Source organism: Aotus nancymaae, unplaced genomic scaffold, assembly GCF_030222135.1.
Source record: "Aotus nancymaae isolate 86718 unplaced genomic scaffold, 86718_ANA_hifiasm-v0.15.2.pri h1tg000067l, whole genome shotgun sequence".
NCBI classification, from domain to species: Eukaryota; Metazoa; Chordata; class Mammalia; order Primates; family Aotidae; genus Aotus; species Aotus nancymaae.
In genome coordinates, this window is record NW_026988482.1 from 31,794,636 (window position 1) to 31,808,307 (window position 13,672).

The 13,672-nt window shown below is 38.8% G+C and overlaps 2 protein-coding genes across 8 annotated transcripts in view; both read right to left on the minus strand.

Annotated features, from left to right (window-relative positions):
• The window catches only part of ASB14 (ankyrin repeat and SOCS box containing 14), a 58,067-nt gene extending 46,861 nt beyond the window's left edge, over nucleotides 1-11,206 (minus strand). For 4 of the 7 annotated variants that reach the window (XM_012460797.3, XM_012460799.3, XM_012460800.3 and 1 more), the window contains exons 1-6: nucleotides 10,830-11,206; nucleotides 10,109-10,328; nucleotides 7,798-7,853; nucleotides 6,887-7,018; nucleotides 6,633-6,791; nucleotides 1,534-1,779 (exon numbers count right to left, since the gene is read on the minus strand). In XM_012460797.3, coding sequence (XP_012316220.1) covers nucleotides 1,534-1,779; nucleotides 6,633-6,791; nucleotides 6,887-7,018; nucleotides 7,798-7,853; nucleotides 10,109-10,230 — 715 coding nt within the window. In that variant the 5' untranslated portion in view covers nucleotides 10,231-10,328; nucleotides 10,830-11,206. Of the gene's footprint in view, nucleotides 1-1,533; nucleotides 1,780-6,632; nucleotides 6,792-6,886; nucleotides 7,019-7,797; nucleotides 7,854-10,108; nucleotides 10,329-10,829 lie in introns of those variants that run through there. The other 3 variants (XM_012460795.3, XM_012460801.3, XM_012460802.3) reach the window with 3 other exon arrangements.
• A 190-nt stretch (nucleotides 11,207-11,396) lies between these two features.
• Nucleotides 11,397-13,672, minus strand: part of DNAH12 (dynein axonemal heavy chain 12) — a 243,749-nt gene continuing 241,473 nt past the window's right edge. Inside the window, exons 73-74 of the mRNA XM_064367223.1 lie at nucleotides 13,536-13,603; nucleotides 11,397-12,300 (exon numbers count right to left, since the gene is read on the minus strand). Of these exons, the coding sequence (XP_064223293.1) occupies nucleotides 12,110-12,300; nucleotides 13,536-13,603 (259 nt within the window). The 3' untranslated portion in view covers nucleotides 11,397-12,109. The remainder of the gene's footprint in view (nucleotides 12,301-13,535; nucleotides 13,604-13,672) is intronic.

A 13,672-nucleotide genomic window follows, 5' to 3' on the forward strand; every position in this document is an offset into this window, starting at 1 on the left:
GAGGTCAGCTGATGCTGGTTTCTTTGCAGGGTAAAGGCTTTAACATCTGTTGCCTCTCCTCTTTCTCTGTATTTTAACCAATGATCTATACAAAAGGTTACTCTTTCCTCAAAGATGGAAGATCCCAATCTTTTGTTACTCCAGCTAATGACTTTAGACATTTCTTATATTGATCATTTAAAACATCTTACTTAAAATGTCTTATGGCCATTGATTAGAACCTAGCCTCCCCTGTATACCACAGGAAAGATATAGATATGTCTCAAAAGCAAAGGTCGGGCGCAGGGGCTCACGCCTCTAATCCCAAAACTTTGGGAGGCCGAGGCAGGTGAATCACGAGGTCAAGAAATTGAGACCATCCTGGCTAACAAGGTGAAACCCTGTCTCTACTGAAAATACAAAAAATTAGCTGGGTGTGGTGACACGTGCCTGTAGTACCAGCTACTCGGGAGGCTGAGGCAGGAGAATTGCTTGAACCCAGGAGGAGGAGCTTGCAGTGAGCCGAGATCACGCCATTGCATGCCATCCTGGGCAACAGAGCAAGACTGTCTCAAAAAGAAAGCAAGCACAAGGCTGTTCTAAACATAGGAGTCTCTGCCATCTAGAATACTGGAGACCAGGACCACATATGGTTAAAGAACAAATAAGACTTCTAGACATAGGGAGGAGAATAAAGAAGATAATTCTATTATTGAGACTTTAAAAAATCTTGGTAAAAGTTTGCTTTGAAAAAAAGCTTTAATTGATCGTACCTTGCTTCATCTAAGAGTATCACCAATGGAGCTCTCCTCAAAGACGGTAAAGGCCAAAGTTCTCTGAGCCAAGGGTCCCTGCCAGTTAAGTCAGGATTCAAAATGGCTACAGCTACAGAGCTGAGGATGGGGTGGGAGCATGTTTGAAGGGAAGTCCTGCAACTGGCACTATCGCTGACCCACAGTTTCCTCAAGTACAAAACGAGGATAATACCCACCTCACAGAGTTTTTAAAGGATTATGAGGCAACATGGGTAGTTTAATGCTTGTTGCTTAGACAGTACCCAATAAATTGAAGCTGCTTTCCCCTTCTCTTGGAGTTTGGGTTGTTACTAGCATGAAGAACTGAGACCCAAAGAGAAGAAATTGGGAAGAATTTCCTAACATCTAAAGCCATTTGGTAACTGATTAAACTGCCTCATGGTAGGCTTAGGCAAAGCTAACGTGTAGAGGATGTTGCAGGGTCTTTGACTTTATGATTCTAGAAAAGGACAACAACACAAAAAAGTTAAAAAACCACCACCCTCTTAGCACAGTGAAGGAAGGTTAACTAAAAGTAACCTGCATTCACTTTGGGAAAATTATGTCATACCTAATAAAAAAATTTAGTCTTTATGTTAGGCTTCTCAGTAATCACTATTAACCTATAATTTTTATCAAACATTTATATTAGGCTTAAATAAAATGTTAGTTTTTATTATTTTGAAGCTCTCCATTAAGAGGAGAACACCTGGATCCTGGTACCCTTTGTTATTGTGCTGACCCTAACAGAAGATCTTGCCTTTCCGCAGTAACATTTCCATGATTTCAGTGTGTCCACTTTGGGCAGCAAGAGCAAGAGGAGTGAATCCATACGTGCTCCGTGGGTCAGGGTGTGCCCCAGAAACCAGCAGAAGCTTCACCATGTCCTCTCTGCCCAGTTTGGCTGCTTCGTGGAGAGCTGTCCTCTCGTTGGCACAACGCAGATTGACATCTGCTCCATAGTTGATCAGCAAGGCAGCCGTGTTGTAAGAGTCACGCAGCACAGCTGGGAAATGAGAAGTGAGGTGGGTGTGTTCAACAGGAAGTTAAGAGCCAAGCAGCGTATCTGCAAGTGTCCCTCAGGCTTTCTCAAGTTCTTCCCACTGACTCCCAGACCCCAGCATTCTGTGTTTAGGAAACAGATTGTAAAGTAAGGCCTCTGTCAAATAATATTGAGAGTGTTTTTTTTTTTTTACATCAATGGACTATTCGTTTTTCTGTAAGCCATGAGTAATTATTCATTGTCTGCCTATGTGGACAATTATTGTCTGCTTATGCGGTTGAAACACAACTCTAAATTTTTCACTTACCTTTATTTTTCAAGAAAATGGGAACTTAAATATTCAGTACAGTCCTGGAAATGTTTGTAATGGCTTTAAAATAAGAAAAAACAAGACAGCCCAGCCTCTGAAACGTGCCAAAAATAAAAAATTTTAAAAGCAACAGAACCTACCCCAGAAAATGAATGACTAAAACATAATTTAAATATGCATGTCTGGTGGGAGTGGTTGAGGCCATAGAAAATGATAGTTTTGCCTATCATTTCTGCATAACACACTTTGGCAACACACCAAAGTTTGGTGTGCAGAAAGCCCCTTAAGGTTCTGTAAAGAAAATCATTTTGTAGTTTAAAAAATACCAATAAAAGGCTTGGGAACACTGTGTGTGTGTATATATGTGTGTATGTGTGTGTATATATATATGTGTGTGTGTGTAATGTATATATTTAGAGTCTCATTTTGTCATCCAGGCTGAAGTGCAGTGGTACAATCATAGCTCCCTGCAGCCTTGAACTCCTGGGCTCAGGCAATCCTCCTGCCTTAGCCTCCCAAGAAGCTGGGTCTACAGGCATGCACCACCATGCCTGGCTAATTTCTTTAAAAATTTCTGTAGAGATGCAGTCTTGCTGTGTTGCCCAGGCTGGTCTCAAACTCCTGGGTTCAAGTGATCTTCCTGCCTCAGCCTCTCAAAGACTAGGATTACTGGCATGAACCACTGATCTCAGCCAGCACTGTATATTCTATCACCCTCTTCAAGATTCACTTTGCACATTGGTATATTGAAGTCTCTGAGAAATCTTGCAATGCATTTGCTTAACTTTTTAACCCAGCATTTTCCATGACCTATCAATGGGAACATGCTGTTTAGGTGCCACAGAAATGGAATCATTTGACCTGCAGGCCAAAGTGAAGAAAGGAAAACTAGCTCCACCATCATTGTTACATCACACTTTACAGCTTCATGTTTTTACATATGTGATTTTTCTACACACAAGACAAATGCTATCTTATAGACAAGGAAACAGATTTAGAGAGGTTAGACCTGACCCAGAGTTCTTTTTACCCTGCAGTGCTAGAGTACTTTATGATTTATGCATGCTTTCTCAGAGAAGGCTCTTCTGCTTAGTCTACAAAATGCAAAGTCTTAGAAAGCATCTGGGGACAAACCGTGAAGGGACCCCAATCCTAATTTGTGGCAGTACTCTGTCGTTCTCTTTTTAATTTTCAGTGGTTTTTTGTTTGTTTGTTTGTTTGAGACAGGTTCAAGTGATTCTCCTGCCTCCACCTCCCGAGTAGCTGGGATTACAGGCATGCCCTGCCACGCCCAGCTAAGTTTTGTATTTTTAGTAGAGATGGGGTTTCACCATGTTGGTCAGGCTGGTCTCAAACTCCTGATCTCAGGTGATTCACCCGCCATGGCCTCCCAAAGTGCTGGGATTACAGCTGTGAGCCACTGCACCCAGCCTCATTTTCAGTTTTAAATTTGACAAAAGTTATCCATGTACAGAATTTAAAGAGCCAATTACTGTGAAGTCCATCACCCTTTCCCTACATTCTTTCTCCTTCCCCAGAGGCATCCTTTGGCTGATTCTTTGCTCTTCATGGCTGTATCTCTAACCTGCTTGTATTGCTACTTATTGATTTTTGATTTGGGGATAATTTAATGACTTACCATAGAAAATGAGAATTTAACTTTTTTTCCGCCTGTCCTCACCACATGTACACATTTCCCCACCCACCATCCTAAAAATATATATATATATATATTTTTAAGAGACAGGGTTTCACCATGTTGGCCAGGCTGGTCTTGAACTCTTGACCTCAGGTGATCCACCTGTCTTGGCCTCCCAAACTGCTGGGATTACAGGCGTGAGCCACCACGCCCAGCCCATCCGAATATTTTAATAGCATAATTTTTGTTAGATAAATATTTATCTTAATATATGCCATTCAAAAGTGGACCATATTTACATTTCCTTTTCTGCATATCTTTTTGTTTTCCCTAGAGTTAATACTTACATTTCATTTGCTTAGTTTTCAATTTATCATTAATTCCACCCCAAACTCTAAACTGTCCATATCTCCCTTCAGGATGTCATTCCTAGCCTTCCATGGTCTTGAAGAAGCCTCTACCTGGGGCCTCCTGACTTGTTCCAGTCTGGACCTCAGTGCCTAGTAATGTGTGGTCATCCTGAGACCGTTATTCCCCTCATCTTGGGGATCTCATTTGCCTCCCACCTGCCTTGGACCTTCTGTTTCCTGGATCCCGAGCTTTTGTTTTTCTACTTTACTCCCATGTTGGTAGAACATTTGCTCCGTTAGCTTCCTAACAGCAGGGAGAGAGAAAGTTTTTGAGATTTCCTAGATCTGAAAATATCTTTTATGTCTCTGTGAAATATTTTTTTTTTGAGAGTTTGAGCAAAGGAAGAATTTTAAGTTTGAAATTTTTTCCTCAGAATTTGTAAAACTATTATTTACTACCAATTACTTCCAGCTTCTAGTTACCATGGAGATGTCTGAAACCACTCTGATTTTTCATCTTTTGTATATTACGTATTCCTTTTTTTTCTCTCAGGAGGTTTGGGGAAACTTCTCTATTCCTAGTGACTTGTGAGTTTTTTCTTTTTTTTTTTTTTTTTTTAGCTCTTTATGATTTTTTATTACAATGTAAAAGAGGTTATGCTCAAAACTTAGAGAATATAAGTAGAAAAGAAAAAAACACCCATAATTCCACCTCTGAGATGCTTTTTTTTTTTTTCTGAGATGGAGTTTCGCTCTTGTTGCCCAGGCTGGAGTGCAGTGGCTCGATCTCAACTCACTGCAACCTCCGCCTCCTGGGTTCAAGTGATTCTCCTGCCTTAGCTTCCCGAGTAGCTGGGATTACAGGCATGCACCACCACACCTGGCTGATTTTTTATTATTAGTAGAGATGGGGTTTCATCACATTGGTCACACTGGTCTTGAACTCCTGACCTCAGGTGATCCACCTGCCTCAGCCTCCCAAAGTGCTGGAATTATGGGTGTGAGCCACCGTGCCCAGCTGAGATGATTTTTGTTAACATTTTCACATGTATCCTTGAATTATTTATTTTTACATGTTAAATTTTAAATAACTTTTTGTTACACAAAATTCTCTAATAACTGGCTGTTCTGCATTTATACTGTTAATTCACATTTGGAGGAGGATCCTTAGACCCTCAAGATCCTAAAACACCTAACTTTACCCATCTCACTATCCATTCATTAATTATTGGCACTAAATGTGTACAAGGAGTCTTGCTAGCTGCTGAGGTGCTGAATCAGTATGACTTCTGCTAATAGCCATTTCTAATTTGCCACAGAAAGTGCTCTTATTGCTCTAAAACTAGAAACAAAGTGCTGACGGTGTTGTGTCTCTTAAGGTTCATTGAGCTGGCACTTGGTTTGCCCCTTCATTCTGGAAATACTTGTCCTTCATTTTAGGAAATCATTTTCTTGACTTACTGCATTGGTGATAAACCGCCTCCATCTTGTCTGTTCTCTCTCTCATTCCTCTCATTCACGTGTTGCTCCTTTTGGATCATCTAGCTAATTTTCACTTCTTTCCTATTTTCCATGTCTTACTTTCTTCTTCTGGAAGCTTTCCTAAACTCCATCTTCCAGAATTGTTTTTGTTTTTAAAATTTCTGCTCATATTTTAATTTTCAATATTTTCTTTTCTGATTTTTTTTGCTAACATCTTGTTCTTATTAAAATGGTTTCTCTGAGGAAGTTCATGATAATTTCCTTTTAAATTTTATTTCCCTAAGTAATCTTAAAGTTGCTTAACTCTTTGTTGAAGATTTTCCTCAGATAGCCTTTGGCTATTTGCTCATTATTAAAAGTTGGAGACTAAAAAGCTGGTTGGAAATTCTAAGCAAAGGGTGGGACTTGTGGACTGTGGGCTTAAAAATAGGTTGATATGTTTGGTCCACTTATTGGGAAAGCCCCAATATTACTATCTTTAGATCTTTCTTCTTGGGCTGGTCAGATTCCCCCCGAGAACCCCTAACCTGGAGAGTAAGGGACTGGCTGCCAGCCTTCTGGGAGGAGGGCTGGGCAGCCTCAATTGTGTTTGCTTAATTCCTCCAGTGTTTTCAACCTAGTACTCCCACCCTCACCTAAAATTTTGTGATCCAGAGACTCTCCATTTAAGCTATGCAGAGAATAAACCTCCAGGATTCTGCTGGGGTGGGGTAGGAGTGATCTAGAGATCTGACTATCTGCTTCTTCATAGTTTTCAACCAACTCTTCTGTTTTAGCTGCCTGCCTTTTACCCATGCTCCATGAGGTAATTCTCTGATCTCTTACATCAGAATTAACTGGCTTGGTCAAGGCACCATGCAAAATGAGCTGCTTTTAATTGGGCAGAGATTTTGCATCAGGCCACCTCCACAGGCCAGCCTACAGAAAGCTTCTGGAGGGTCGGTACCCATGTCTGGTCAGTTGGGAGCAGAGTGACAGTGCTGCAACTGTGCACAAAAAGCTGCCTTTGAAACGTGTGGGCATGAAGGAGACTAAGTGCCACAGACTCTTTTTCAGAGACAAGGTATTCATTTACCTGTAAGAAGAGGAGAGTTGCCTTCAAAATTCTTAGCGTTTGGATTGCAGCCGTTGAGAAGAAGAAAAGTGGCATTTTCCAAGAGGCAATTGCTGACAGCCAAAAAAAGTGGCGTTTCACCATTGTGAGTGGTTTGCTCCCACAGACTGGGTTTTGAAGCTGAAATAAATTAATCACACCACACAAGTTAAGACATAGAAATAAATGTTAAATTTATCTCTCGGCAGCGTCAAGAAGAATCGAAGGGAATTTACCACTTAGGGTTATTTCCAAAATTTTCTTATTTAATTGCACTGCAGCCTTATGCAGAGGAATCCAGCCTATCTCATCTGCTTCATCAAAAGCAGAATGGTACTTGGTTAAGTGTGACAATGCATCTTCTTTACCTATGAACAAGTCAAATGAGAACAGATTCACATTTGGCACACTTACAAGGAAGCCCATATTGCTTCCTAAATTCCACCACCAAAGTTAATGCCTGAGACAACAGAACTCTAGCACCACCTTTTATGAAAGACAAATGGCTTAAGACAGACAGTAAGGCTGTTCATCTAGCTTTCCACAACTGGGCGTGCCAACACCCCCAGCATCTTGTTACTTCCAAAACACAGCTCTGTCTAGCAAGGAACCCAGGAGCTCTTTGCTATGTTGAGCTGAAGTATTTTCTTTCAGAAAAGCCCACATCAGACTCTTGACAATCAGCTGTGGACACGCCCCGCAGTGTTCATTCAGCATTTGGAAGACCCTGCCTTTAGGCCTCCTGAGCTTTGAGGGGAAATGCTGCCAGCTGTCACTGTCACTTTTTTTTTTTTTTTTTTTTTTTTTTGAGACAGAGTCTCATTCTTCGCCCAGGCTGGAGTGCAGTGATGTGATCTTGGCTCATTGCAACCTCTGTCTCCTGGGTTCAATCAATTCTTCTACCTTAGTCTCCCAAGTAGCTGGGATTACAGGTACCCACCACCATGCCTAGCTAATTTTTGCATTTTTAGTAGAGACTAGGTTTCACCATATTGTTCAGGCTGGTCTTGAACTCCTGACCTCAGGCGATCTGCCCACCTCGGCCTCTCAAAGTGCTGGGATTACAGGCGTGAGCCACCACACCCAGCCAATGTCACCATCACATCTTACCACAAGTTAAAGGGGATAGAAGAGGAGGCGTACTTAACTTTCTCTATTGCTTCAACTATCTTCTTATACTTAGCGCTCAAAAAGGAATGGAAGCTGCATAGAAAAAAATACATATGTAATTTCAAAACTGAGGAGAAAAAACTGTTATCTGATAACAGGATAACCAAAAGGAAAAGGTAACAGTAGTAGTAGTTAATACGGGACGAACTCTCATAGGAGGCAGTGACTGAGGTGTAATAGAAATACTTCTATTTGTAAAATGTAGTGTGGCCCTTAACAGGCTCTACGGAAACACCTTTCCTATGTCTGTCTTCCACATTAGCCTGTTGGCCTCTCCAGGACAAGAACTGTGTGAGGGCCTGGATTGCAGTACGCCCTTAATCAGCGTTGGCTGAACTGAATCAAACCTACCGATAACTGAAACGTCACACTCTCATGGTAAAATTTGATGGCCACTCTATAAACGATTCCAGCAAAAACTATTTTAAAAAATGGTGTGAGTTTTTAAAAATATTCACAGAATGTGTGCTCAGAATACACTATTAGCAGTTAAGCAATGTTTTTATTATTTAAGGCTTTAAAGCTCAATTTATGAAACTTTCTTTAAAATCTAGCAAATAAGAACTGTCACCTTCCATTCTTTAATTATTTAGTCAACCCAGGTTGCAGAGAATAAATTCCCTTGGACAGTCTGTCCTGTTTACAATTCAGTCAATTAAGTTCTCTTAAACATTTAAACCTGCACTCATAGATTTAGTATTGTGTTCGTTTTCAATAGCTGCTGTAAGAAGTAGCCACACATTTAGTGGCTTAAAACGATAATAAAACAAATTTATTATCTTACAGTTCAGTAGTTCAGAAATCCAAAGCAGTCTTCACTGGACTAAAATCAAGGTGTCAGCAGGGCTATGTGTTCCTTTTGGAGGCTCTCGGGGAGAATCTATCCTTTCCTTTTCCAGCTTCTAGAGGCCACCTACTTTTCTTGGCTTGTGGACTCCTTCCTCCATCTTCAAAGCCAGCAATATTGGGCTTAGTCCTTCTAACACTGCCATCTCCCAGGTTCTCTCTCCTGCCTCCCTCCTTTACATTTAAAGATCCTGTGTTACACTAGGACCACCTGGGTAATCCAAAATACACCCCCTATCTAAAAGCTGATTAGCAAGCCTAATTCCATCTGCAGCCTTACTTCTCCTTCATCATGTAAGGTTCCAGAAATTAGGACATCTTTGGATGGAACCATTACTCCACATATCACAAGCATGTTCTAGTTTTCTAATTCCATCAAATACCTGACCAAATCAGCAAGCCTGCATAATATCATACAATTCCTGCAACTCTAATCAAGTAAATGCGTAACTACAATTAATTTCAGTTTCTCTGAAACATTTCAATACTCTACTTAGCCCAACTCTCTTATACCTTTCAACCTGAAATTATGAGTTCAAAGTCAGTTACTCAGTTATGCAATTTAAGTTTTTAATCATAAGGTTAATATAACAATCTAATAAAGCAAATTTCTTTACAGAACTTTAAAGATTATTTTAAAAGCAAATCCTAAATTGAACACAAAAGTATAGGAATAGTGTGTGGTTAAAAGCACAGACTCTAGAATCAGACTGCCTGGCTCTTCACTTACTAGCTCTGTGACCTTGGATAGTCCCTTTTCTGTGCCTCATTTTCCTCATCTCTAAATAGGGATAGTAATAGGACCTACCTCATAGAGAGGTAATGAGAATTAGAATTTAAAAGTTGGTATTTATGAAGTGCTTAAAATAACATGATACACAGTGATCACTCCATGAGTTTGTTACATTTTAAAAATACTATACAGGTTTGATGTACTTCATGTCTATATTTAGTTATGAAATCTCTTGGGAATAAAATACATTTTTCTAGTTTTACCTCCAGCAGGCAAATAGAGATTATCATCCCAAGCAAACTGGCTTATCACCCCAGAAAAAATGATGGTTACTACCTTAGGAGACCAAGGTTGCTGATTAGCCAGAGAGCGCATGAGCAGATGTGCTTTCAATTCCCAAAGACCACACGTATTATAGAGTTTTGCTCTAGCCTGTCATAGCCTCATTTCTTTCTTCTTCTGATTTCCAGTCTGCATCACCTCATCCAGATTTGCTACTGACTTCCTTCAGCTATTTTTTATTGCCTAATTCTGAATTCTTTCTAGATTATTCCTGTCTAATCAGGCATAATATCTTACAGATACTTAAATGACAGCTCCTTGAATTTGACCCTCCTGTTTTTGTCACAACGCTAGAGTTAAGCTAACGACAAGTGTCAGCTGTTGGATACAGCACTTAATACTACACTGCCAGTGAGAAAACCATTACCTCCCGTCCTCAGGGGCATGTTGTGTTGTTCCTGGCTTGTAAATATCCTGTAAACTCTGTTGAATGATGAACTGGGTGTCAAAGTCTTCGTCTATGTCTTCGTCGCTGGTGTAATTATCCATGTGAAACGCGGACAGGTTTAAAGTCAGTGTATTAAAAATATTTTTCCAGTTGTGAAAAGATTATCAACTGCTTAAAATTACAAATGAAATTCAGAAACCTAGAAAATTGACAGGATTAATAAATGAAAAATATACACAATTTAGGAAACAAAATATTCATTAAAAATTTTCTATAAACTTAAAAGAGTTTTCTAGACTGCCATAGATTCAACAAAAATTAGAAGTTTCCATGAGTAGCCACTGACTTAAAGCTTATTGAGGAAAAAGCACCTTTCAAATAAGACTTTAGTTAGTGCCAGTCTGACAACACTCTGATCGATCTGTTAGACTTGGCTTGTGACGTTTTCACAGTGATTGTAGCACTCATCCAAAATGATATCTTTCCTACACACGGTGAGTGTTATGCTGAAAATAATATTTTACTTAATAAACATTAAAAATAAACATGCTATAGGAACAAATGTATTCTCATAATTACAACAGAGATACAGCAGTAGTAAAAACAAATGTATCTTATTAGGTAATATCTAAATGGTTTTAAAACAAAAACGTCGGTTTTAGCATAGAATACATTTGGTCACATGTCAAAGACTTTTTACCTTTTGTTATATCCTCTAGGACAGCACTGAAGTTTTCACTGTTAAGGACTAACACACGTAAGCTTCAGAATTTTCATTTCTATTTAGGATCTCCTCTCCCTTGTAGTGACCATTCCATTAATAGCTTTACTATAAATACTTCATCATAAGACAGTCTGGCACATTCTCCTTGTTTTTTACATGTGGTTTAGCTCTTTTTGGAAACATGATCTCTTTTCTTCACTGCTACATTCATCAAATTTAAAGGATTAAACATTTTATTCCTGGAATAAAATGCTTTTGCAGGGGTTGTCCATGCAAAGATAATTCATTCTCTTAAGACTTATGAACATAGCCACTGCAAACCAGAATCCATTTTTCAATTCAGAGAAACCAAACATTTTGCTCTTGACCCAATTATCCGAAGTGACTGTCCCAATGTACTAGATTCACTAGGTAGCTGTAGCTGTGCCTCCATTTTTGTTGGGTTACAGAACTGTGGCCTTAAGTGTCCTTGGAATCCTAAGGGAAGAATTCACTCTACACAAAATAAAATTTTTACTAAAATTGTTTTGTTGAAATATTTTTAAATTGTTAACATACACTTAAAAAAGCAAAGGGACCATTTAATATTAATATTTCAAATTAAATATGGAGCAAATGCCAAGAAGCACGATGTCACTGCAGGTATGGAAGTTAGGAATGCCCTCCGGCCATCTTACTGCCTTTGTAGGTCAACTTCACAGCTTTGAGTTTCCTTTCCTAGTCACAAGGGTACGGTGAGAAATGAAACTAATGTCTTAGAGGTATGAAGTAAGGGCTGTAGTTGTGTAATTGCTTTAGTATTTTCCATATTTATAATTTCTTAATTTATGTATTTGAAATATTTATGTATAATTACTTTAGGAAGGAGAGTGGAAAATAAACTACACTGGAGCCAAAGGAATGACTTAACATTTGTGAGGAAGATAGTTTCTGATATTTGTTAAATTTTATCCATTTAACCCCCCCAAATCTATTTTTCACATACAATCAAACTTTAAAAAGAAACTAAATAAAAACGTTGAAGATTTCTCATCTGCTTCCCAAACACACTTCATTTTCCTTCCATAGGTGATCTCAAAAGAGTCCATCTAAAAGGCCATATTCCAAACAAGAGTGATATATCAGAGAGAACAATGAGATGACTATTTGAAAAGACCATTTAAAAGACTAACACCAAGATACTTGGTTTTATAATGTATATATTTTAAGACAGGGTTTTTTTTTTAACTTTTGGATGTTTTATAAATTTGTCCAATTTAGTCATCCAACTGACAAAGCAGAGCGACCCCACGCTTGATCCAGTGCTGAGTAGGTTGGTCTGTTTTTAACAGCATTGCAATGACAAAGTTAGTAGAATGTCCCGTAGTGGAAAGAGTTCCTTTACGTTCACTTGTCTTGTAGAGGGGACAAACATAGCCATCTGACTTTATAATCTGAGATTTTTGAGCTTGAAAAAAAATAAAGAAATACATTTATTTGATAAAGGGGAAAAAAGTCATTGGTACTAAAAGAACTATTGATCTTGTAATAAAATGGCCAGTACTATATCTAAGATCGAAATTGTGATATTTGAAGGTTTTATTTTGTGTGTGTGTGTGTGTGTGTGTGTGTTTAGAGTACATATAGTATTATGGTTGTAAAATAAGGCAAGTATTTCATATGGTGCATGATTCTAGGTGCGGAATACAGGAAGAGATTTTAAAGTTCTGATCACTTAGCAGACATGAGAAAAGAGGATTTGGGAGGGAAGAAGGAGAAGAGAGGGAAGAAGGGAAGATGTATACTATCTATACAGTATAGACAGTGGGGGAGACTTGAAAGGAGAAATGTAACTGCTTAGAGCTCTAATCCAAGACACCCACACATTAGAAGAAGCTGACATTTCTATTTATTTTTAGCAGGTAAGTAATAAGAAAACACATCAACTCTTACCAATTCACAAAAAGAAACTACATACAATCCCCAAAAAGCAAGATATGAGATATTAGGGATCTTTCTAAACTGAAGTCACATTTCTCATAGTTAAAACTGAACGACATTCATAATGAGAATATTTGATAGGTTGGATAGTGATTCTGGGTGATCGGCAAATGTTTTCATTTATTGTTATTTAAGAATAAAAAAGGTAAGGAAAAGAAAATAAAACAATGAGACTCTTTTTTCCAGACTTGTAGAAAGATGATGATGACAGAAGCAGGGAAGGAGCAAGCAGTTTCCAAAATGGAGCAAAACTGGCACCCACCCCACATGGCTGGCAGCATCTATGCCTTGGGGCACCTGGCTGGCTCCTAGCTGTTTCTTATAGCCAGAAAATGCTAGTCACTAGCTGGAGACTGTGTCAAGCTAATTTGTGCCCATGAGCAATGTGCAAAGGGAATTCAGAATCAAAATATGGATGGGCCGCTGTTCAATGTGTGAACCCCCTTGTAGAAGTCGGGGGAGGGGCTGAAAAGAATGATATATCTTATAGGCTAAGAGCATCAAAAAGCAGAATTGTATTCCCAAAATAATATAAATGCCACACAGAAAGGGATAATAATTTCTAATGTTAATACTCCATCACTGTTTATTATAATTGTCTTAGGTCCTAAAAAGTTTGAGCAAAAACTTATTTTGGGGAGCAGTGTATAATATCCATCCTTACTCTCCCTAAAACTCAAATTTTGTTGAGAGAATATTTACTTGGTTTTATCCATATGATGGGCATCAGGTCAAACAGAAGTTTGGGATATTGTTCGGCAAGCAATCCACTGTAAAGAGAAATGGACAGAGATTATTAGAAATAACTTACGGAATTTGCTTCTAAGAACAGATTGCTA